The 26105-nt window shown below is 39.8% G+C and overlaps 1 protein-coding gene across 3 annotated transcripts in view; it reads left to right on the top strand.

Moving 5' to 3' along the window:
* FBXW2 (F-box and WD repeat domain containing 2) overlaps positions 1–25741 on the top strand; it is a 31548-nt gene extending 5807 nt beyond the window's left edge. For all 3 annotated transcript variants that reach the window (XM_007178120.2, XM_007178119.2, XM_007178121.3), the window contains 5 exons: positions 8350–8544; positions 10598–10731; positions 15266–15352; positions 15964–16133; positions 20815–25741. In XM_007178120.2, the coding sequence (XP_007178182.1) occupies positions 8350–8544; positions 10598–10731; positions 15266–15352; positions 15964–16133; positions 20815–21103 (875 nt within the window). In that variant the 3' untranslated portion in view covers positions 21104–25741. The remainder of the gene's footprint in view (positions 1–8349; positions 8545–10597; positions 10732–15265; positions 15353–15963; positions 16134–20814) is intronic.
* The last annotated feature ends 364 nt before the right edge of the window (positions 25742–26105 follow it).

Genomic DNA, 26105 nt, shown 5'->3' with positions numbered 1-26105 from the left:
GCCTGGAACTTTTTTTTGCATTTCATAGAGTGTAATCTTACAAATAGAACAAAATACTCCTCAGGCTTGAGAACGGCAATTGTTAATTATATAAGATATCTCTAATGGCATTATCCCTTCATCCCTGACTGGTTTTTCTCCTCTTTATCCTTTTTCACTCTGAGAAGACAATTATTTTTATAAAATTTTATGAGAAGAAAGCTCCAGACATTTTTTTAAACGTGATGTGTGTCAGAAAGCTCTACTTGTTTCTGTGCTTTTCGTCCATGTACAGTCCTCCATGTTGGGGTGTTTTTGTTTTTTTTTTTCTATCAGCTATGATTTTAGGGGAAAAAAACAGTAGAAAAGTTGCTGTCTAGTCCTAGCAAATAGGTCATTTTGGAAGAATTATGTAACCTCTCTGTGTTTGTTCCCTTGTCTATAAAATATGGAAAAGGAGATATTTCTCTCCTGCTCTAAGATCCTGTGGTGAGAAGAATTAGAAGAGTTTGGGCATGGGAATGAAGACAGTTGGGTATATTTTAAAACTAAGCAAGTAGTTAGGTAACTTTTTATAACAAATGTAATCATTAAAATTAGAATTATGTTTATCTTCCAATTATAATGGGCATGTGTTTCTACATGTGATTATAATTAGTGCCTATGTTTTAGGCAATACATTTTGATAGGTGTTGTAAATAATTCTCAAAGTTTAGAATGGCTCTAGGCAGTTCTTCATCAATGATAGCAATGCCTATTCACTTCCATCGTATATAATATATATAGTATAGGGATACTCCGTGTTCTGGATGATTAGAAATCATCCAGAATGATTTCTAATAAGCACTTGAGTATTACCTAAATTACATAGTTGTCATTTTTAATAGTATATACTGTTCCTTTGTGTAAATATATGATAGTTATTTAGCCATTTCCGTATTATGCATATTCAGGTTGTTTCTATTTTTATAAATATTTTTGTTTGCATTATTTTTTCCCCTTGAATTATTTATTTGGGGCAGAAGCCTCAGAGTAGAATCACCAGATCCAGACGTATGAATGATTTTCTAGCTCCTCTTAAGTGTCCTTTCCAGATATAGTGGATTGATGCTATGCCCACAGCAAAGTCTAAAGTAACCTGCTTCTCCCTCAGAGTCCTACCAGACTCAGTTTTAATATTTTTAATAATTAAGAGAGGTATGATTTCTCAATATTGTTTTAAAATGGCATTTCTTTATTCATTGAGGATGTACATTTTCTCACATGGTGACATTCTCTGAAATGCTAGACACTTTGTCAGTTTTATAAAATAAACATTAAATTTAAGGCATTTCATGGTTTTGTTTGTTTGCTGTCCTGAAATTACTCCGTGCTTACATTATTTTCCCTGTCCTATAAAAAGCCTGATTACTGGAACAACATCATCTGTTCTTTTATACTTTGATGTACTTTCCCAGCTGTGGTGATGGCTTTTCAATATCCTTTTCGCCTCGTGATCACCGGCAGGTAATTTTTTTTTAAAGATTAAGATGCCATATTGCCTTTGAGCTTGGCATTTATTCACACTTGGGGCAATACTGGCAGTTGACTCATTTTCAGAACCAATTCCAGCTTTTTTTTTTCTTAATTTCTTGTTAAACTTCGCATTTAAAATGCCATAAAACCTGTTACTTGGCACAGAAGTAAATGGAATACATTCACTGAATTCCTTAACTACCTGGAGAGTTAATATCTGCAGATAACTGTGGACCCAACCCTGCATTTTAAGATTATTCTCCAGGTGGGTCTATATGCTGTGTTATTTTTAATATGATTAAATTCACCAGGTTTGCATATGGAAAATTATGCTTTGTTTATTGAAAATGATCCAAAGCATTAGTTTAAAGCAGCATTCCTGGGACTGTTACTAGTGAGAAATATTTGTTAATAGAATTAAACATGTGTTTGTATCACTTTGTTACTTAAGAGCTTGTATTTTCACTGTGGTTGAATTGGGAAATTCTGAATTTGGCAATAAATTTACAGTGACTCTCAGATTAGCCCTTAAGCAAGCAATATAACAGTATTACCAAAAAGATAGATAATGCTAAAAATTAACATGGTATGGATTGAATGAGGTGGTTATTCTCCTTATTTCTGAAACGGTAAGAAATGAAACTATTGTGCTTTGTGCTGTTCAGTAGGTATTTATTTATAAAATGCCTACTGTGTGACAGACTGTGTGAGGGCATGCATAGCTGAATTAGAGCAGTTCTTTCCTCAGAGAACGTACACACTGGGATCAGGAAGGTAACCTGATTAAGTAAAAGTCTCCGTGTGAACTGTGGCTGATAAGAAAACACTGAAGTGGATAGCTGCTGCTCTGCTGTAGTAAATTATTGTCATGTGGGATTCAGGCTCAGAGTTGTCAGATCTGACTTTTCAAGAGAAGCCCCAAGTCTAAATTTTTGTGAAATATCCTCGTTTTTTAAAAAGTATTAATTTTTAAGTATTATTCAGAATTTTAAAATATTGTGGTTGGGTCATATTCAACCTGTAAGTGGCTGTGTTGTGACCTCTGGCTTACAGTCGAATGGGAAAAACGAGAGCTATAAAAGAGGTACGATCAAATGATATATTTAACTAGGCTTACTGTGATGAACATTTCACAGTATATACAGATATCAAATCGTTACATTACACCTGGAATTAATATAATGTTATATGTCAATTATATCTTAATTAAAAAGAGACCAACCAAAAAAGTGATACCGTTGAATTGTATGAGGGAATAAAATTATATAGTTGTTCAGAAGAAGGAATGATTTCTTCCATTTGGGAAAGTAGAGCAGTGTTTATGTTGGGTCTTGAAGAATGTATAGATTTTTGGAGAGTTGAGATACACAGGGCTTTACAGTAGGAATATCAGCATTCGAAAGGGCCAAGCATGAAGCATGGAGGATGAAAATAAAGAAAACCCATATTGACTGAAATCTTATAATATAATCAGGGAGAGACTCCTAGAGTATAATCTGAAGAAATAGGCTTGGGCTGTGTTTTCACAAGCCTGGAATGCCAGGAACATGTATTTGGACAGTTTTCTATAAACTATGAAAGATTTTTGAGCAGAAAAAGGGCCGAGTTCAGAGCTTTCCATTTCAGATAAACTAGTGTTTCTTGTTTCTGTCAGACCCAGGTCCTCTTTTGATGACATATTTTACAGTATTCTCCTATCATGAAGTAAAAATCATGGAAGTAACTTATCTATAAGTACACATTTAAAAAATCAATATAATACCCAAACTTTGATCCAGAGGAGAAATAAGAGGACTGTGATTTAAAGTAATACATATTGAACACGTGCTCAAGCATGGCTTAGAAGGTGGTAAAGTAATCAGATGTTTACACCTATGTGTACTATCATTGTGAACATGACAGCTGTGAATGCAGAATGTTGTGTTTGTGTCACAGATACCATCTGTGACGCCATCTTTTCAAATGGTGAAAGACTCTTAGAGTTCCCAGGAAAGTACGTCTTTCCTCAGTTTATCTGGTTGTTACACTCACAGAAAATTAGGTATACAGTTAAACTGCTAATACTCTTTGTAAAACAGATTTTAGGCTCAGTCAGATAACTAAGATTTTCACTTACGAATATCTGGCAGAACTTTATGGAATGTCATGCAGAATACAGATTCTTTTTGTGCTCTGCAAACATTGCAGGATGTCCAGCATTCCTGGACTCTGCCCAGTAGATGCCAGTAATGTCTTCTCATTGTGACAGTGAAGCCACCCTAGAAATTTCTGAAGTGTTCCCCCTAGGAGATGATACTAATTCTATTGATACCCTTTGACATAGACACATCTTGCGCTTCCAATTTAAATTACTAGTCTGTTGCAGTTTAGATGAGCTTAAATAGGTCTAGATATAGGATAGTAAGGGTAGAGATTTTTAAAAGTAGCAGTTGCAGAGAAGAGCAGCTATTGAAATAGAATTGACAGGATTTGGCAATGAATCGGATATGTGGTAAGGAATAGGGAGATTTCAAAAATGGCTGAAGGCTTCTAGCTGCGTGTATAACTGGGAAGATAGTAGTAGTAGTAAAAGAATAGAAAATGAAGGGATAAATTCAAGAGGATAGATGGAATTCAATTTGGGATGAACTGAATTCAGTTGGCTGTCAAAGTGGAGATTCCCACAGTATCTGGAAATGCTGGGTGAGAGCTTTGGAGAGTGCTCAGGGCTAGAGAGAATGATTTAGGAGTTAGTCACATCACAGCTATGGCTGTAAGTGAAATTTTAAAAGGAGATGTAGAGAGGAGAAGATAGAGCATAGGGGGGATCCTTTGAGTGTACTCAGAGAAAGGGGAGAGGTAAAGAAACAAGGGTAATGAAGAGAGTTTCAAGAAGGAGAATGAAAGTTGCCTGACTTGAAGAGGCACTGGTAAATGTTTATTCAGTTGGTTAACAGAGTCAAATAACTCAGAGGGGTGGTTTGAGAGCTGAGATCTGTTTCTACCAGTTAAATATTTAAACTTAACTTGATAAGATAGCTTACTCCATTTGGGTTACGGCTCATTTTTCTGCTTACCTTTGTTACATTACCCATCTCTGTAATTTTTATATCAAAGACTGTTTTCACCCTGTTTTCTGAGTTGAGAGGGCTTTTTCCCCTTTTTATATAATGAACAATAGTCTACATTTAGTCCCCTTTCACTTTCCTCTACGCTGTATCATTTACAACCTCTTTACCCAACCTGATTGTTTTCTGATGTTTATTAGGGTGTAAAACTGAATGACCTAACGTTTTCCTATATAAACTAGTTTAAATAATTAATTTAGATAATCTTCCCTTTTTTTATCAGATTGTGGTAAAGTATATATGATTTATCATTTTAACCATTTTAAGTGCATTGTTGTGCAGACATCACCACCATCTATCTCCAGAACTTTTAGCATCTTCCCAAACTGAAACTGTACTCATTAATCACTGACACCCTATTCCCTCCTCCGCAGCCCCTGGCAACCACCATTCTACTTTCTGTCTCTGAATTTGACTACTCTAGGTACTTCATGGGTAGAATCTTACAGTGTTTGTTCTTTTGTGACTGACTGAATTTCACTTAGCATAATGTCTCCATGGTTCCTCCATGTTGTCACGTATGTCAGAATTTCCTTCCTTCTTAAGGCTGAATAATAATCCTTTGTATGTATAGGCCACGTTTTCTCTATCCTCCCTCCTAGTTTATAACTGGCCTTCCTGCTTCCAGTTTTGCTCCCCTTCAAACCATTTCCTTTGATGCAGCCATAGTGATCTTTCAGAAATGCAGATAAGGTCATAGTTAAACATCCTCCCGACCGAGTTCTCCAGCCTGACCTTGCCACTATTTCCCAGTCATACCGAACTGTTATCAGTGTCCATGTTTTAGGCAATGCATTTTGACAAGCATTGTAAATAATTCCTTGGTAGTTTTTAGAATGGATTCAAGTAGTTCTTTATGAATCGACCCCAATGCCTATTCACATATATTTATGTAATATATAGAGATATTTAATAGGTGCTTTAATAGTTATATTCCAGCGATTGGTAAACCACAAACTGCAGGGGCTGGATCCAGCAGAGTGGAGTAATTACCACAGAGGCTCTATGGCTCAAAAAGCCTAGTATATTTACTGTCTAGTCTTTTACAGAAATTTAGGCTGAGCTCTGGCATATACTGCTTTTTTCGGTTGGGGAGAGGGTGCTGATTACTTTATTCATCCTTTAGATTTCAACTAGTTAATACCTGAAAGTTTGGGGGTTTTTTTAAGCCATGAAATTCCTTCTTCTAACAGTCCTACACCACAGCCTGGCTTAACAACAAAGCAGAGGCTATAGCTGTGGAGCCAGTTGCTCCATCTCCTGAGGCATGTTCATGGAACACCTCGATATTGAGGAGCACGATTGTAAACTCAGCGGAGCTTCATCTGGGGCGCTTTCTCCTTTTACTCCCCCCCTTGTATTTGCTATGGGCTTTTGTACTGCCCACCACTTACTGTACTGAATTATTATTGTTTGTTTAGCCTTTTTGTCTTCCTAGGAAGACTAAGCACCATAAGAGCAAGAGCCCTGCCTGACACAGAAGTTCTCTAAATATGGGTTGAATGAATGAATGAATGAGACCCTGGCTGAACACTGGCAATAAATCAGAACCAAGCTCAGATAGGATCTGAAATGATTTCTTTTCCTGCTTTGCTTCCTAGAAATATAGTCACAAAATGCCGACTGGACCAAAAAGCTGAGAGGACCTTAAAGATTATCTAGACCTGTGCTGTCCAGTGTGGTAGCCACTCAACACGTATGGCTTTTGAGCGCTTGAGATACGGCTAGTTCAAACTGAGATGTGAAATAGGAAGTACTCACTGGATTTTGAAGACTTAGAATGTAAACTATTTCATTAATTTCTATATTGATTACATGTTAGATGATAATTTTGGCATACTGAGTTAAAAATATTAAATTATTTTCCCTTTTTTGTACTTTTTTTTAATAAATTTATTTATTTTTGGCTGCGTTGGGTCTTCATTGCTGCGCGTGGGCTTTCTCTAGTTGTGGCGAGCGGGGGCTACTCTTCATTGCGGTGTGTGGGCTTCTCATTCGGTGGCTTCTCTTGTTGCGGAGCACGGGCTCTAGGCGCACAGGCTTCAGTAGTTGTGGCACGTGGGCTCAGTAGTTGTGGCTTGCGGGCTTTAGAGTGCAGGCTCAGTAGTTGTGGCGCACAGGCTTAGGTGCTCTGCGGCATGTGGGATCTTCCCGGACCAGGGCTCGAACCCATGTCCCCTGCATTGGCAGGCGGATTCTTAACCACTGCGCCACCAGGGAAGTCCCCTTTTTTTTGTACTTTTTAAAGTAGATATTAGAAAAATTTAAACTGTGTATGTGTCTTGCCTTGTATTTCTATTGGATGGTATTGTTCTAGATCATTGGTTCTCAATGCATTGCTAATACATTAGAATCACCTGGCAAGCTTTTACGGTAATTAGATCCTACCTCAGATGTTCTAAGTTAGAATCTCTGAAGATAGGGCCTTGCACGTGTGTTTTGATAAAGCTCCGCAGATGATTCTGATGCCTCATATGCCCATTGAGAACCACCAGCCAAATCTCATCTTTCATTTTATAGAGAGGAAACTGAATCCTTAAATAGTAAAATAACAACAAATATAGTCTTCATTTCAGTATGCTCTCATAGGGTTTGCCCCAGTTGAAATTCATACTCTGCCTCTTTCATAACTGATAGCTATTTTTCCATTGTCTGAAACAGTGGCTCTTGATCAACCCTTAAAGGTGGCATTGTGGCTAACTTTATTTAGTCATTTAAGCTTTTTGAAAACTGATGAGTTGGTGCTTTTCCAAGATACCATGTCCTTATTACAGGGACTGCATTTTTGTAGCTTCAAAATGGTTTTTCTTTGTCAGTTCTTTTTTTTTTTTTTTTTTTTTTGTGGCTGCGCTCTGCAGCATGCAGGATCTTAGTTCCCTGACGAGGGATCGAACCTGTTTCCCCTGCAGTGGAAGCGCAGAGTCCTAACCACTGGACTGCCAGGGAATTCCCTCTTCGTCAATTCTTATTCTTACTTTTATACAGGTAACTTGTGAGACATGAGTTCATCGTTAGGATTTTAAATGTGATTAAGACAAGGTCCTGAATTGTCACCATAATCAGTATAATATTTTCATCAGAGGCAGAAGTAAAACCTACCCTCTTTTCTGCAGAATCTTAAGAGGCTTTACAAGCTCTTTGTTGAGTTGTTGTGAATGTCTGAGAATAATTTATGTCTAGTTTTCTTTGAAGTTCCTTCACATATTTCAAGATGGCTCAAGAAATTAGCAGTTAGCCTTTGCAGAAGTTAACCAGTGATTGGAGGCTTATCTATGATTTGCCTTAGAGTAGAACATGTTCCAGCAGACAACTTTACTATTCAACATTCTTTATTTGTTCAAAATTGTTGGGTAATGGACAGGCATGCAAGTGTACACATCCAGTCATAGGTGGTACCCACCATTTTAAGCTTAAATCAGAGAGCTCATGATAGCCAAAGATTTGGGAAAATTTACAAGTGGAAACACCAAAGGGTGCTTTAGTCTAACACCACGCTATAACCTGGAAAGTTAAGGGAAAAGGACTAAACCAAAAGGCTTGGACTCAGTCCCTGGGCTGTTAACAGTATTCTGGTGACCCAGAGCAAGTTGTGTTACTGTCTCCATGCTTTGGTTTTCCCAGCTATTAAGTGAGAGTGCTAGAGGAGGTGACTGTTAAGGTTCTCCTTTAAGAATACCATGGTTTGGGGAATTGATTTTCCTTCTTTAATGTTTGTTTTCTTACTAACCTCCCTGTTTTTCTCTTGAAGGGTCAGATGACTTGTCTGCAAAACTATGGGATGTGAGCACAGGGCAGTGTGTTTATGGCATCCAGACCCACACTTGTGCAGCAGTGAAGTTTGATGAGCAGAAGCTTGTGACAGGCTCCTTTGACAACACTGTGGCCTGCTGGGAATGGAGTTCCGGAGCCAGGACCCAGCACTTCCGGGGGCACACGGGGGCGGGTGGGTTGCCTTTCTTCAAGGGTTTCAACAGCTACTTTACCCTCATTCCTTAAAGCCAGGAGCCAAGAATGTGATCCCTTTTTTGTTTTTGTTTTTTAATTTAACCTGTCTTTCCCCCAATTTCTTTCTCAGTCACTACAGTTAATCCCTTTATTCAAGTTATTCTTTTTTGGAATTTTCCCCCTAATTTTGCTTTTCCTTGGCCCATTTTTTAACTCTTATGTCCTTTATACCCTTATGCTAGGAGAGGCAGTTCTTCTTTTCCCCTGTTTCATTTATATCCTATTGAACAGTCAGCCCCCTCTGTTTTGATCGGATTCCATACCTCCAAATTGAATAAGTGCTACACTTGTAAATTCAGTCCACTTTATTTGTAGAATTAGGACTGGAAATCATTTGGAGTGACTATACAGATTATATCAAATTGGAGCTTGGTTGACAATAATTTTACAGCAGCCTTAGTTTGTAAAAAACTGGTCATTTGAACATAGCCTTCAGATCTGAGCTTCTCCCTCTGCTTCACTGTATTTTGGAGCTCTGTGCAGAAATCATGTTGATGAAGTTCCTAGCCTCTTGTGCAGCTGCTCCCTTCTTCCTTTCTGCCCTTTACCCACTGCATTAGCCCCTGAGAATCATAGTCTATGCTCTTGAGACACTTACGAGCAGCCTTCCTGGACTCCCTAAACAGGTTGAGTTTCTCTGCTGTAGGTTTCCCAATACGTGTGTAACACTTATCATATCAATACAAGTAAGTGTGATAACCTTGTTTCCCCACCAACCTGTAAGCTCCAGAAGGACAGGGATCCTGCCTGTCTTATTCACACTTAGGTCCTGAATTCCTTGCACCGTACCTGGTACTCAGTAATTCTTTAATGTAAACCTAGCTGTTTTATGGCAAAAAACCAAGTCCCCCCACATTTTGTTTGTCATCCTGTACGTTTTTCTTCAGTCTTCTCTGCTACCACTTGTTTGTTGTAGAAATTAATATTTTGAAGATACATGATTTAACGTGGAACTTATATATCAAACTGAGTGTAATATTTCCACAGTGTCCAGGGTTGTACATTGACTTCCAAGTGATTTTATACCTGGTCAGCTTTGAGAGCCCTGTTCTAAAAAATTTCCTCTTTGCTGTTCCCTGGACATTGCTGTGGCTTTACCTAACTCCATGCCTTTGCTCTTCCCTCTACCTGCAGTATTCTCTTTCTTTTCTTGATAAATTCTACTCATCCTTCAGGGCCCATCTCCAATATCGCCTCTTCCCTGAAGTCCTCCCTGATACCCCTGGGCAGAGTTAGTCATTCTCCTTGGTGTTTCCCTAGCAAGAGGTAAACATTTATTTTTTTTTTTTGGACTTCCTCTTCCACCCCTCACTTATTCTGAGTTCCTTAAAGAGAAGAGCAGTGTCTTCATCTTTGGGTCCCCAGTGTTCCTTTAGAGCTTGGCAGGCATTTAAAAACAAATATTTGAGTACTTGCTATACTCAGACACTGTTTTAGGTGCTGGGGATAGAGCTCTAAAGAAAATCAGACAGTTTGAGAGAATGGCTTAGTCTTACCTTTAAGATCTTTGTTTTGTTTTTCTCATTACACTGGCTTTTCTTGAGTATGGGTATTGTTTTGCAGCTTATACTCTTGACATTTTATCTTACTGCAGTAAATAGTACAAATATGAGTAGGTCCACCTATGTTCTGTTTTTCCTGCATAGGCTAGATAAGTTACGTGTAGTATCAGGCAGGCAGTCCTGAGAAGAAATGCCATTATCTCCTACACTGGTTTACCTCTCACTCTGAAGCTAGTACAAGTATAAGAGATTGTATTATTCCAGGAACTTTTCATCCTTAGAATTATCAGCTATGATAATAACAAGAATTTTGAAATGGATATATTTTTTAGCATAAAATTGCTAGTTGAGAAAGCATCATTCCTACAGTAGTTCTGGTTGAGAAATTATACAGTTGGGCGGCTAGGGAGAATAAATGTAATTGAACTCTACTATGAAAGACCGACAGGCAAAGGTGTATTTTAACTTTGTGTGTGTTGTATATACTAGTGTTTAGCGTCGACTACAATGATGAACTGGACATCTTGGTGAGTGGCTCTGCAGACTTCACTGTGAAAGTATGGGCTTTATCTGCTGGGACGTGCCTGAACACACTCACCGGGCACACAGAATGGGTCACCAAGGTAGGAAGACCTACAGAAGAAATGTTGACATCAGTCTTGCTGAGGGTGGGGGAGCTGGGGGTGGGATGGGGGATGGTAGATGCTGCCTCATAAGTGGTAGATGAGTCATAAGATGGGATAGATACAACCACAAAGCATGATGGTGTATAACAGTGACCAGCATGTAAAAGACACTCAGTAAATAGTTCAATGAATGAGTGACTTATGGACATGGAAAGATGCCCACAATATATTAGGTGGGTGGAGGGAGCAAATAAAACAGGTTACATACAAAAAACTATGTAGAGTATGACGACAGTTTCTGAATGTGTTTTTGCACTAAAATGTTGAAGATGATTATTTCTTGTGGGATTGAGTACTTTTTTCCCTTTAGGATAAGCATATTTTTAAATCAGAAAAGTAATTTTCATTTTAAAAAAGAAAATGCTTGCAAAAAGTGGAAGAAAAATGTACAGGCTCTTTAAAAGAACATTGTGCTGGTTTCTAGCCACTTTTATTCAACATATAATTGGAAGTCCTAGACAGAGCAGAAAAGGAAAAAAAGGGATCCATGTTGGAAAGGAAGAGGTGAAACTGTCAGTATTTGCAGATGCATGATATTTTGATGACTCCACCAGAAAACTGTTAGAACTTGTAAACTACATGTAAAGTTGCAAGATGTAAAATCTATACACAAAAATCTGTTGCCTTTCTGTACACTAATAATGAACTATCAGAAAGAGAAATAAAGAAAACAGTCCCATTTACAATTGCATCAAAAAGAATAAAATACCTAGGAATAAGTTTAACCAGTATATAACAGAAAGACGTGTATATTGAAAACTGCAAGGCATTAATGAAGAAAATTGAAGTAGACACAAATAAATGGAAAGGTATTTTGTGCTCATGGATTGGAACAATCGGTATTGTTAAAATGTTCATACTACCCAAAGCAATCTACAGATTCAGTGCAATCCCTATCAAAATTCCAATGGCATTTTTCAAGGAAATAAGACAAATAATCCTAAAATTTGTATGGAACCACAAAAAACCTCAAAAAGCCAAAACAATCTTGAAAAAGCACAAAGCTGAAGGCATCATGCTTTCAAACTATAGGACAAAGATATAGTAGTTAAAACTATGGTATTGGCAGAACAGACACATAGATCAATGGAACAGAATAAATAGCCCAGAAATAAACCCACGTATATATGGTCACTTCATTTATGACAAAGGAGCCAAGAATATACAGTGGGGAAAGGGCAGTCTCTTCAGTAAATGGTGTTGGGAAAACTGAAGAGCCACATACAAAAGAATGAAACTCAACCACTGTCTTACACCATACATAAAAATTAACTCAAAATCGAGTAAAGATTTGAACTTCTTAACACCTGAAATCATAAAACTTAAGACTAGAAGAAGACATAGTAAGCATCTTGACATAGGTTTTGGCAGTGATTTTTTGAATCTGACACCAAAAGCAACAAAAGCAAAAATAAATAAGTGGGACTACACCATACTAAAAAGCTTCTGCACAGCAAAAGAAACTTAACAAAATTAAGAGGTAACCTACTGAATGGGAGAAAATATTTGCAAATTATATATCAGATCGGGGCTAATATCCAAAATAGATAAATAACTCATACAACTCAATAGCAAAAAACCAAACAATCTGATTAAAAAATGGGCAGAAGATCTGAACATTTTCCCAAAGAAGACATATAGATGATAAATGAAGACAACAACTAACAAGTAAATGAAAAGATGTTCAACATAATTAATCATCAGGGAAATGCAAATCAAAACCACAATGAGAGACTTCCGTGGTGGTCCAGTGGTTAAGACTCTGCGCTTCCAGTGCAGGGGGTCCAGGTTCGATCCCTGGTCAGAGAACTAGATCTTGTATGCCGCAACTATAAAAAAGATCCCGCATGCTGCAACAAAGATCCCACACGTGGCAATGAAGATCCCACATGCCACAACTAAGACCCAGCACAGCCAACTAAATAAATAAATATTAGGGGGAAAAAACCCACAATGAGATATCACATCATACTAGTTAGAATGACTATTATCAAAAAGACAAGAAATAACAGGTGTTCGTGAGATTGTGGAGAAAAGGGAACCTTTGTTCACTTTTAGGGGAATGTAAATTGGTGCTGCCACTACCGAAAACAATTTGGAAGTTCCTCAAAGGATGAAAAATAGAACTTCCGCATGATCCAGCAATTCCACTTCTGGGTATTTATCCAAAGAAATTGAAAACACTAACTCAGAAAGATACATGCACCCCCATGTTCATTGCAGCGTTATTTACAATAGCCAAGATATGGAAACAACCAAAGTGTCCATAGATGGATGAAGGGATATATGTATTGAAATATTATTTAGCCGTAAAAAAAGAATGAAATCTTGCCATATGTGACAAATGGATGGACCTCAAGGGCATTATGCTAAGTGAGGTAAGACAAAAAAGAGGCAAATACCATACGATCTCTCTTATATGTGGACTCTACAGGGGAAAAAAAAAGCCAAGCTCATAGATACAGAGAACAGATTGGTGGTTGCCAGAGGCAGGGGGTGGGATGTGGGGAGTGGGAGAAATGGGTGGACAGTGTTTTTTGGTTTTTTAGTTTAAATAAATTGCAAAGAAAGGGAAGGAGGAAGGAGGAGAAAATAATGCTCGCAAGAAGTGAAACAAAAATGTACAGGATCTTTAGAAGAATGTTGTGATGTCTTCTAGTTTTCAAAAAAGCGATTGCTGTGAGGATCAAAAGGCATTTAAAAAGTGGAAATGCCATGCAGAAACACTTTTCTTGAGCTTATCACGCTATTCTGTGAGGGGCTAAGGATGCAAGAGTGAGCAAAACAGACCCAGGCTTGATGCGAATGTTAGTCTAGTAGGAGGAATAGTTATTAGTAATTTCACAAGTTCACAAATTGTGTTAAGTGCTATGGAGGAAAAGTGCAGAGTCTAATTCAGTTTGATTCAGGGAAAGCTTTTAGAGAAGGGGCCAAATGTGAAGAATAAATGGGAGGTAACTGTGTAAATGGAGTGTTCCAGAGGGTGCCGTATGTGCACAGGCCCTGGGGTGGGAAAGAGCCTAGAACATTTGATAAGCTGATGCCCTGGAAGGTCAGCAAAGCTGTGCTGTAGTTGGGGGAGGTGTGGGAGAGGGGCCAGCACGTACGCTTTACTAGACCTCATTAAGGATTCTGGATTATTGTAAGTATAGTAGAAAGCAATTGATGCGTTCTGAGCAAGAGTCTGGTGTGATTCATGTTTTAAGAAGATAACTGCTGAGTGAAAAATGGGTTAGAGTGGGGCACAAATGGATGCAGGGTGGCCAGTTAGGCTTTTGCAGTAGTCTAAGCAAAAGAGACCCACGGCTTGGACTTGGGTGGCAATAAAGAAAGAGAAGGGCGTACACGAAGGATGTGTCTTTAAGGTAAAGCCAACTGAACTTACTCATGGGGAACAAAGAAGAAGAAAAAATCCGATGACTAGTGGGTTTTAGACTGGGTGAGTGATTGTGTGAGAAGACCAGTGATACCACTGAACTGTACACTTAAAAATGGTTAAGATTCTACATTTTATGTTACGTGTATTTTACCACAATAAAAATATTGGGGGAAAAAATTCTGTACTGGGTGCATTCAATTTTAAATAGAAAAGTTATATAAGACAAGTTGGTGTTATGTTAAAAACAGTGGACTTGGGGCCAGGACACTGACTGAGATGTCTTAGATAAGTTACTCTTCCCTTCAGGGCCTGAGTTTCATCATCTGCTAAATGTTCCTGTGAGTACTAAATGCGATGATGGGACAGAACCCAGCAAGGTGCCTGGCACTCAGTAGCAGGTCTGTCAGTTTCATTTGAATCTGCAACCCAGGCTTCTGAATGAGTGAGCCTGGCCTCCCCTCTCACTTTATGCTGATTTATTCCTAAAATAACCAGAAGCTAGTGTTCACAGATTATCCCACATGCTAATGGAATGTTAGCTTCTGTTACATTATTATTTTCATTGTTTTATTTCATTTTCACTACAATTATCTGAGATAATAGGTGCCCCATCCCCTATTTTAAAGATGAGGAAACTGAGAAACGAAGAGGTTAGATGGTCCTGCCCAAGGCTGCAGAGTCAACATATGACAGATTCTGGTCCCAAGTCGAGTGCTTTTCCCTTTATGATGCACATGCTTATGAAAACAGGTCATTTGTATCTACTATGTGAATGGACTTTTTTCTTTCCTGTCCCTCACATTTTTTATGAAGTCACGTTTTATAATTTTTAAAGTCAGTCCTAGTGTTTGCTTCCAGACTAAAGCTAAGAGTAAATGCTGGCAACATTAGACACTTTTAGGTTTGCTAATAATGTAAAGAATCTGGTAATAGTAAAACTCTTAGTAAAGGTTAACTTGTGTTTTAGTTAACATAGAGTTATAGATTACTCACGTACCATATCATTTTGAGCTCTTTTTCATATTTTAATTAAAAGGGATAAGAACAGTACTAAAAGGAGCTTTCTGTAACATGGATATTTATTATTTCTAGGTGGTCTTGCAAAAGTGCAAAGTCAAGTCTCTCTTGCACAGCCCTGGAGACTACATCCTTTTAAGTGCAGACAAATATGAGATCAAGGTGAGGTTTTTTTTCCTCCATTAATTTGCCTTATGAAAGAGTGTAGCACAGGGGGAATATTTCAAGGGAGGAAGGAATGTCTTTAAGCCCTCTTAAACCCACTGGGAAGAGAATTGTTCATTTTCCTGTGTTCTAGGCAGTTTCTAACTCTGATTTGTAAATGAAGGGGGAAAAAAAATCCACAGAAATTTATCTTCGATGCGTTCTTACCTTTTTTTAAGACATATCTCCTGCTCTCCTCAGTTCTTAGATCTAAAGTATGAAAACGTAAACATTTACTTGTATAATAATAATAGCAATTTGCAAAAAAGTTTACAGAGCACTGTTACATGTATTTTTATTGCATCTTTTAAACTGTTCCATATGGTAGGCACTAACCATCTTCACGGCAGGAACTGAGGTTCAAAGAGGTTAAATATTTTACCCAAGATTACACAACACATATGTGCCAAATCAGAATTTGAACCCATGCTTCAGCTGTAAAACCTGTGGTCTCTCCAGTTTACTTCACTTTGTATTTGACGTCAACAAACACAAGCCACATTGTTTAAGGACAGGCTTTTCTATGGTGATGTGATCTCTCATCTTTCCTAATTTTCTCTTATCTGTAGATTTGGCCAATTGGGAGAGAAATTAACTGTAAGTGCTTAAAGACGTTGTCTGTCTCTGAGGATAGAAGTATCTGCCTGCAGCCAAGACTTCATTTTGATGGCAAATACATTGTCTGTAGTTCAGCACTGGGTCTCTACCAGTGGGACTTTGCCAGTTATGATATTCTCAGGTAATATTCCCTTGGACCTTTACCTTTAACAGTTTGTTGCAGTTTAATAATAAAGACAAGACTAAATATTTCCATAAACCAGTTAGTAACTTGCTTTGGGGAAATGTTTACTCCATCAGTTCTGTGCTGAAAATCTCACACATAAAAATGTTTTAAAGGTAATAATTAAATTAGAAAGAGTTATATGTTAGAATGTAGAGGGTCTAGATTCTAAGTCCTCTTCTTACTCTGAGTTACTTCCACTTTAAGAATTTCTGAATTCCCCTTCTAGCTTCTCTGGAAAATGAAGAGTTTGGATGAAAAGATCTTTCAGATCTCCTCTAGTTCTAATATTTTAAGTTCTACTTCGTGGTCAGTTGAAATTCTGTGTTGAGGGATTGAGTGGCTTTCCGCTGACTAGCAGAAAGACAGAGAAACTTGGAGAAAGTTACAACCTGCAGAGTTTCTCTCCAAAGAAAGAAATAGAGGTCTATAGACAAATAATTTTGTGATTCACTGTATATCATAGACCCCTCTTGGATACTGGTGATATCTGTTAGCATATTGGAGGCTGTTGGAAGCCAGTGACATGGTGATTAAGAGAACCTACTTTGGTGATAAATAAACCTTGGTTTAAGACCTAGTTCTCTTTCTTATGAGCTGTGTGATTTTATGTAAGTTTCTTAACCTTTCTGTGTCTGAATTGTCTCACCTGTAAAGTAAAGGTTAAATGAAATGCGTGTAATGAGGACCTAGCAGAGGACCTGACAGGTTTTTATTACTAATAGGTGTGAGAAGTCCTACATAAAGAAACCTGTTTTAATTTGTTTAACCTACTGTACCTCACATGTATTGTGCACAGAGCCCTTGTTTTGAGGAGCACATGTTAACAGCTCACAGAATTAGTGTTCCATAGCATGCTTCAGGAAGTGCTGGCCTAGGGACAGAAACTGAACATTTTCTTCATTGGTTTTATGCATGACTGTTTGAGGTCAACTTGTATGGGATCTGATCCTACTAGCCAGCAGGACTTTGGTGGGCCCAGTCTCTCTGGTCGTAAAGTTACAACCTCATTTATGTCTTCCTGGAGTTAGACCTACATTTCTCACCAGTTAGATTTCCAAGCTTTCAGAATAATTTCTAGAAATGATTGATAATTACATTTTGACAAAAAAAGACTGGAACAGATGCCAGAAGACATTAGTCCAACCTCTTCATTTTATAGATGGGGAAACTGAAGCTGAAAGAGGATAAGGGCCTTGCCCAATATCCCACAGCTCACCCTAGTCCAGCATCCATCCATCCATCCGTGGTTGGATCATCGGGCAGGCATATGCTTAAGGAACCAGCAAGCCAGAGAGAAGGAACTTTTGAAAGAACTTGATTCTTTGCAAAGTAAGAAATTGAAGTACATTTGGCCATGGGTTCTGCACCCACAGATTCAACCAACTGAGGATTGAAAATATTTTTTTTAAAAAATGTCCAGAAAGTTCCAAAAAGCAAAACTTGAATTTGCCGTGCACCAGCAACTATTTACATAGCATTTGCATTGTATTAGATGTAAGTAATCTGGAGATGGTTTGAAGTATACAGGAGGATGTGTGTAGGTTATATGCAGATACTGCACCATTTTATACAAACGACTTGAGCGTCCATGCATTTTGTTATCCAAGGGGGTCCTGGAACCAGTTCCCCACAGATACGACCTTAGTCACCGTGGGAACATCAGATCTTTGATAGTTTAATATTGTTTTTGTTTTGAATTAAAATTTGGGAGACAGGGGTGAAGAGGTGAGATGGAATAGAGGTATTATAATCTGATTAATGCTTAGAGTTTGAGAGTCTCTAAAGGTTTAATTTGATCCTATATTCTCGTGTGTGCTTCTTACTCAGAATGGCATATAGAGTCCAGAGTCCCAGATGAAAGTTCTGTTAATTTTTGATGTTTGGATATACTAGCTGTAACCAATAAACCTGCAAGATTGTTTGCTGCTAGCAAGTACTAAGTTCAGATTTTTTTTTTTTTTTGAAAAGGGGCTATTTTATCTCTTGCTTTTTCCCCTCAAACATGAATATAACAGCCTCCTTTTGAAATCTTGGTACAAATCCTGTGGCCTCAGTTGCCAGGACCAGGTTGCATTCTGTAAGCTTTGATGCTAATTGAAAAGAAAGCACAAATAGTAGCATGTTGCTCCATAAAGCTAAGTTATGGTGCAATCCCTTGAGCTAGGTTATCTCAGTACAGCAGGTGGGGTCTTGTAGGTTTAAGGGCCCAGAGTGCACAGCAGGGATGTCTGTTTACAGTTCTAAAGTAATCAAAGTAGAAGGTGCTGTGAGCCTGTCAGGACCTGTGTTCTGTCCTGCAGCACATTTGTGCTGGGGTCTTTGGAGTCAGCTCAACTTCCTCAGGCTTAAGTCCTGTCCCCTAGCCACTCTGTTTTCCAAGTTTCTGGTCATTTTCTGCTGGTGTTGATGATGTGGGACTTACTAGACTTTCCTGCTGCTTTCCCCAGTTTCCTTTGGCTCTCTCGTAGGAATTTGTATTTTCCCACGCTTACTGCACCACTGCTCTAGTCGTTAGCAGATACTTATTTATTTAACCTGTGTGTTAGGCACTGTGATATACGCTAGGAACCAGCAGAGATACTTACCAAACGTGTGGAAATGGCTAACCAGGGAAGGCTGACATTAAACAGCTGACTACATGCAGGTGTTTTCATGGTTGGGATAAGAGCAACATGGTTCGGGGTACTTTGAGACCCTGCCTAGTTTGAGGAGTAAAGGAAAGCTTCTTTGAGGAGGAGATTCAGGCCAAGCTCTAAAGGATGAGTAGATGCATTTAACTAAGTGCCGGGGCGAGAGTGCAGTGAGGAGCATTGTAGACTGCGAGGGCAGCCTGCTGAAAGGCCCTGAGATGCAGGAGCCCGGTGCATTTGAGTGACTGAAAGAAGGCCAGAGTGGCAGACGTGCGTGCAGTAGAGAGCCGTTGAAGGGTTTAAAAGTTTAAAATCTGATAGGATTAGATTTTAGTGTGAGGTTAACTGATTGGGAGGGGCCAAGGGCAGATGTGGGGGCACCCATTGAAAACTCTTGGTAGCAGTGCAGGCACAGGTGATGTCCTGGGTCAGAGTTGGGGCAATTCAGGTAGTAGTGAATAAATTAAAGGAAAGTTTAGGAGGTAAAATCAGTAGATCTTGGTGATTGGATCTGTGGTTTGAGATTTGCATGGTTGCCATGTTTCCTAGCTTGAGCAGCTGGGTGAATGAGCAAGCAAGGAAATGAAGACGAGAAACAGGTTAAGAAGGTTGTTTTGGACTGGTTGAGTGTGAGGAACAGGTCTTATTCTTCACTGCTAAATCCCCTCCCTTCCTGATACCAGACTGAAATCTGCCCCTTTGTAACGGTCTTTCCCTTTGACCTTCGTTCTCTCTGCTAGAGCGCCTCATGCCTGGCCTCTCACACGTCCTTCACTATTGAAAGGTGATGATCGTTTATAGCTTCCCTGTCCCTGCCACTGCTTTCTCCCCACCTCAAGCTCATATTCTTCAGCTGCTCCTTGCTTGTCCTGGTTACCAGGCCCTGTCCCTTCTGGTTGACCTCTTGGACATAACACTAGTTGGTAGTGCCCTTGTTAAGCTGTAGGATAAACTGGAGTCTCACCTAGGCTCAAATATGTTGTCACAGCAGAATTTGAATATCCCTTGTCTTGTAGCTCTTTTCCTAGTGCCTCCAAAGAGGACGTCAACTTTTCGCCTTACTAAATGTGCAGATAAGAGAGACGGAGGGTTTCGTTTTGTTTTGTTTTGTTTTCATTTGTGTTCCTGTTTGGCAAGGTCCCTCGCACTTTCTGCCTTTGTTGTCGATGTTTTAGGAACTGCCAACCTGAGACGGTTAAGGCTGTCCTCCCAACTCTCCCAGTTTTCTCTAACTTATTATCAATCTATTAATAAATGTTTCTGAATTATTTGGGGGAACTTTATATTTTCAGCCTCTGCTGTTCTTAGAGAGGAACCTGTGTTTGCTACGTGCCGAATAGAGAAGCACTGAGTCTGAGTCACTTGGTTTTTAGTCTTTGTTCTGGGCTTGGGGAGGTTCCCCTAGGCCAGTGCCATCGGCTCTCCATATCCGTGTGCTCTGCATCCATGGATGTGGAGGGCCAGCTGTACTACGCCATTTTATGTAAGGGACTGGAGCATCCTCGGATTTGGGTATCTGAGGACGTCCAGGAACCAATCCCTTTGGATAACAAGGGGTGACCGTATAGTAGTTTTTACCTAGTGGTAAGAGTTGAGTGTTACCCTCTTGTTCTGACTGGTAACTAACTAGTTGTGAATGCTTAGCCAAATTATTTACCCTGGCTGTACTTTAGTTTTCACATCTTAGAAGTGAGAGTATTAAACGAGATAATCTGTAAGATCCTTTCCAGCTTAGATGGACATTTTGTGCTTTTATAAATATTCATCTCCTTATATGCCTGTGTTATATTACCTTATCATTATGAAGGGTTCTTCTCCCCGGCCTTTTTTCTAAAGGAGGGTGAGCTTTTTGTCCTCATATTTTCCTTTCTATAAAAATGTTTCATTTAATTCTAAATTTGCTTGAATTTTGCATTGGTTTTAAATGTCTCCAGAAAAGATTACAGTAGCATAAACAGAAGCACAGTTGCCTTCTGGTTCATGTTTATTAACTTTCATCCTTGTAGGGTCATCAAGACTCCTGAGATAGCAAACTTGGCCTTGCTTGGCTTTGGAGATATCTTTGCCCTGCTGTTTGACAACCGCTACCTGTATATCATGGACTTGCGGACAGAGAGCCTGATTAGCCGCTGGCCTCTCCCAGAGTATAGGAAATCCAAGAGAGGCTCCAGCTTCTTGGCAGGCGAAGTGTCCTGGCTGAATGGACTGGATGGGCACAATGACACGGGCTTGGTCTTCGCCACCAGCATGCCTGACCACAGTATTCACCTGGTGTTGTGGAAGGAGCACGGCTGATGCCGCGAGCTGCGCCGCTGACTGACTTCGGGCGCCGGGGCTGCGGGTTTTGAGTGCAACCTCTGTGGCAGCCGACTGCATGAACCAAAGTTCTCACCTAATGGTATCATCACGCAGTGCACAATCATTTATCTCTGTTTGCCAGGGGGCCAGGGCTCGGGGTGGGGGAGGGCTCGTTTTGTTGACCTACACCGCAGCATGCTGATGGGGTGCACCATTGACTTCATTCGTACTTAGTTGGTCAGTATAAGAGGCTGCATTTGGGGTTCATCTTTCTTGAATATTGGTTTTAAGTAAAGATATTTAAATGGCTCATTAATCTGCTAATTGGTTGCCTATGAAAACACATTCAGTCAATTATTAAAGCTTTTTACCATTGCCTTTTTCTCTTTTGAAGTTGAAGCAAAGGTGCTATGATGTTGTTACAGCAACTTTTCTCACATGGGGCTTAGCTTTTATAACAACCCGTGTTATAAAGACCACCAGGTTCTGTGACATTCATACTCTCCACCAAATACCAGTTCTAAAGAAAAGTTGTCTTCCAGTGCAAATCCAGTTGTATAAATTAATGGTTTGTAACACATTCTAAACCCTAGTTCTTGACAGAGTGAAGGTGGGCCATGTCTGAGATGTGAGGAAGGTATGTAGTTTTTGTTTCTAGGTGGAGCAAGCTGGTCCTTGGTCCCCCACAGCCTAGGTGACTGCACAGAGGTGACATGGTACAGTAGAAAGAGCCCTGAGCTGGCAGGTTGAAGACTGGCTCTGTTACCTAGGAAACCTGCACCCCAGGCATATACTTCTCTGGTCCCCATTTTCCCTGTCTGTATAGCTAGCTGTTAGGCTGTCACTTGGTTTCTAAGATTCCTTCTGGTCCTGTGTCTGCTGAGGTGTGCAAAAGTTGATATTTCAGTTTTGTCTGATGGCTGATTCATTACTTCTTTAGGTTTGGAGATAATATATAAATGAAATCACTGATAGAAAGTTGTCATCTATAAGGAAATCCAAACGTACAAAAAAGAATGGATAAGAGGGAATGTAGAAAATGTTACATGTTCCACTTTAAAAATGTAAGTGATTGGTAGAAGAAATGCTGAGAGCAGCTGTGGTCCTCTAGAGAGGCAGTGTGCCGTATTAGAAAGAAAGATCCCTGACGCTGACTTTCGTCCTCCTGTGCCTCTAACTTGATGTGTAGCCTCAGGCAGGTTAACTTTCTGTTGGAAATGAAGGAATTGCCCTAGATGAAGGTTCGCAAAGTCACACGCCCCGGGGAGCCACGCAGATAAACATGAGTGCAGCATGCTGCGTAGGATGGGGCTGCACCTGGGGAAGCTTCTCTGGCAGGGCAGTCATGGAGCCCTGAGTGTTAGGTGGAAACAAGGCCAGTGTTTGGCAGGTCTTCTGATTTTTCAGGAGGTAGAACTCCAGAATTGTATTTGTAATTCCCTAATTTTAAAAATGTTGACAACGACTCGAAGATCATTCAAGATGTAGTGGGCTAAACAAAGCATGTCTGCGGGCTGCCGGTTTGTATTCTCCACCCTCTCATTCCTGTAAATTAGATAATGCTGTGATTCAGCAGTGGAACTGCTTTAACGTAACTGTCACAAACATTAGGGAGAAAGTCGAGGGAGCAAGTCGTAGGAAGAATTCAGCTCTTCCCCCTTGTGTTACAGAGGAGTGAGGGGGGCATTTCATTCACAGACCGACAGGAAACTAGTTTGAAGATGAACTTAACGGGAACCGGAGTGAGAGCCTTTGCCTGGGAATATGAGGTATTCATTCTTCTTCTTAACTCTGATATAAAGCACATACGTTTTTCAGGTAGGAAAAGGGTTGCTGGCAGAGCTGAGAATGATTCAAAGTACGGTGGGGACACAGCTCTCCCAGAATCCTGTCAGCCTAGAGTCTGACAGTGGACCTCTGAATGCTGCAAAGTTAGGGTTTCAGAGAATTCTGATGGTTGGTTTCAAGGACGGGTTTAGTTAATATCCATGTTGAGGCTCTGAGGGAATTACGTAAAAGAACAATTATCTTTCTCCATCCCCCAAATCCATTTCACATTGAGTTCTGTGTGTGAGCTCTGCTCAGTCCTTCAAGAAGTGGAACCAGATTAGAAGCTGGAATCTATCTTGCAGGAACCTCAGGAGGCTTTGGGCCATGATAAGGGTAAACAACTTAACTCCTTTTCATCCAGCCAGAACAAAAAAACTGAGATTACTGATCTAATGACCATCCCTATTCCCACCTCACCATCAGATATATCCAGTAGCTTCAAAGACCAAGCGATTATAACTATAGTCATTTGTGGGAAAAATTTTTTGAAAATGACAAACCTGAAACCTGTATGGCATGTCCCATTTCAGTTTTCAGAGGTGAATACCAAAGTTATCATCAAGGTGGTACAGCTGATTTTGACAGCAGTGCTTAGAGTCCTAACTTTGATCCTCCTCACAGAGATCTTTGTTTCACCTGAGCATTTTATTTAATTGCTTTATGGATGCTAGCTTTATTCATAGTATTGTCAGCTTTTATACAAATGGAAAACTTATCCTTTAAAAAGAAATAAAGCAAGGTGGGGAGTCAGTGAGAACAGTGGGTAGGGGATAACTCAGTCTCCCTTCATGGAATTAGGGGGCTCTCTCCCCTACACACTGACTTCTGCTTCCTTAGCTCAGAGGCAAGGGATTTGCCTTTGCCCCTTCTTTTGTGAATATTCTCATTTCTGAAAAATTCTTAATCATAAGCAGATAGACTCCATCTTTCTTTGTGAGTGTTGGATTTCTTGAGTGGCCTTGGTGCGGTAGAAGCGGGGCTTCTTTCCTCTCCGGTTTGTGTAGGGAACCATAACAACTTAAGGCTCCGGGGGAGGACGGGGTCCAGGAGAGCTGAGCGAGTGTGGTTTTAGCAGACTTTGTTCCCATTCCAAAGGAAGCTAGTTTCCTCCAGCCAGCCCCATTATTTGAAGTAGTAAGTGTTGTCAAACCTGACCTCTTAGACCTATCAGAGAAGTAGGAAGAAGGACTTCCTCCAGGACAGGGGCTAGACTTTGAAGACGTTCCACAGGAAGTACACGTGTTTGAATAGCTTTTAAATGGAAGATGGAGAATATTGCTATTTTAAGCTGTGTACTTCATTTTTCATAGTTTAAAATTAATCTGTGCTGGCCACTAAAAATGCTCAGTAAAATGTGAATGAGGGTTATGTAATCATTCTAGTATTTGCTCTCAGGAGAATGATTACTGCTCTGCATTTGTAAATCTTAGGGAGAAAAGAAATACTTCTGGAAACAGTATTACATTAGACATGAAGAATTTGTTTCTGTTAGGTGAGGCTTTTCAACCAAACAGAAGTAGCTAAGGAGAGTAGAGCCTGGCTTTACACGTTGCTTTGGCCAAACCCAGCCAACTCCTTGAAGCCACGACTGTTGCCCTGGCTTCTTGGGAGCCTAGAGGTGAATCTTCCCATCGTCCCTCTTCTAGTTCTCCGTGCCTCCTCCTTGTCTGGGCCTCTACTGGGCCTTGGTGTCTGAACCACTTGCCATCCTCTGTAGGGAAGTGTGTAGTCAGATTGCTGCCCTAGGATGCAGCCTGGGCCAGGGCACACTGTGACCTTTGCCTTTAGGGCCATAGAGTTGTCAGTATAGGGGAGAGGCCCCTTAGGTCTGTCCCCTTGACACAGCCTTCCTACCTGGTTATGCTGGTGCTTGCCAAGATACTTAAGATAACCAAGACACTCGAGAATTCTGCAGTCCCCAGATAAGATGTCTCATGGAGAGAACAGGTTAGCATTCTTGACAGAAATGCCTACCAGCCATCTTTGGCAGTGTCCTGATCTGTAGCTCCCTGTACTTACTGTAGGAAAGTGAATTTCTTTCAGGATAAATCCTCACATGGATTACTGGATAGTCTTTGTATCACTCCCTTCAGCCTAATCAGGCTGAGTGATCGCGCTCAGTGCAAAAAGGTATTTTGCTGTCAAGTTGTTTCAATGCATTTCCAGTCTCCCCCAGAATGGTATAGTTGCTTAAAGCTAGTACTACAGTCTTGACCAGTGTAAACATACTTAATTATTGCAGCTTAAAGAATCCAGCTACTTCTACTCTTCATGAATATGCTCAAATAAAAATGTGTTTTTCTATGTTTAAACCTGGCAAATTATGAATTCAGATGATAAAAGCTCACAGTTGTTTGGTGTCCATATACTCACATTGTGAACGTATCTCACTCATTTAGACTTAGTACTCTTGATGAGAATGCTCAGGTTGAAAAAGGCTGGCCTCACCAATCCAACATCTGTGGCAACATGGAACTTATGTTTCACTTATTTGATGTATGTTGTGATCTAGGGGGAATGAAATGAAGTTTATATTTGAACTGTCTGTGGGGTGGGTGGGCGGGGGAGAAGGGATTGCTTAAGCAAATAGTGGAGTGATTGTGGAACAAGATGTCTCTATAAGACGAGAAGTTATTTTCATGCATCATAGAAAGCATTCTTCTACCTGTGAGTGATTGTGCTAACTGTAAATCATTTATATCTATACATTAAAGCAGGTTCCCTTGATTAGGCAACATTTGGTTAGCCAAGCCCAAGTTATTGTTTGTACTTGAAAGAAATAAAGCTGCATTTCCTTAAAAATTACGTTCTGTAGTTAAGACTATTTTCTTACTTTTTTCCCCCAACCAATTCTAAGGAAACTTTTCAAAAGCGAGTGTTTTAGAATGCATCTTTAGAAATGAACTGCCCCTCGAGTGATCTAAAGTGACTCTGTTCTTCTACTGTTTCTGCATGTTCTAGAATGTAAGTCTAACAATGTAACAATTTCTGAATGAGATCCAAGAGGGAAGACAATAAATTTAAAAGTAAAATGCAGGAAGGATTTTGGTGACCTTCATGAATAGATGCAGATGGAGGGAAAGTACGTTTATGCAGGGTCGAGACCTTGGGATCAGCTTCCTCTCTTTTGCCCTCCTCTGTTCAGCACATCCGCAAGTTGGTTCATTCT

The sequence above is a fragment of the Balaenoptera acutorostrata genome, chromosome 6 (assembly GCF_949987535.1).
Source record: "Balaenoptera acutorostrata chromosome 6, mBalAcu1.1, whole genome shotgun sequence".
Lineage (NCBI taxonomy): Eukaryota > Metazoa > Chordata > Mammalia > Artiodactyla > Balaenopteridae > Balaenoptera > Balaenoptera acutorostrata.
This window is presented reverse-complemented; position numbering and strand designations above follow the sequence as displayed.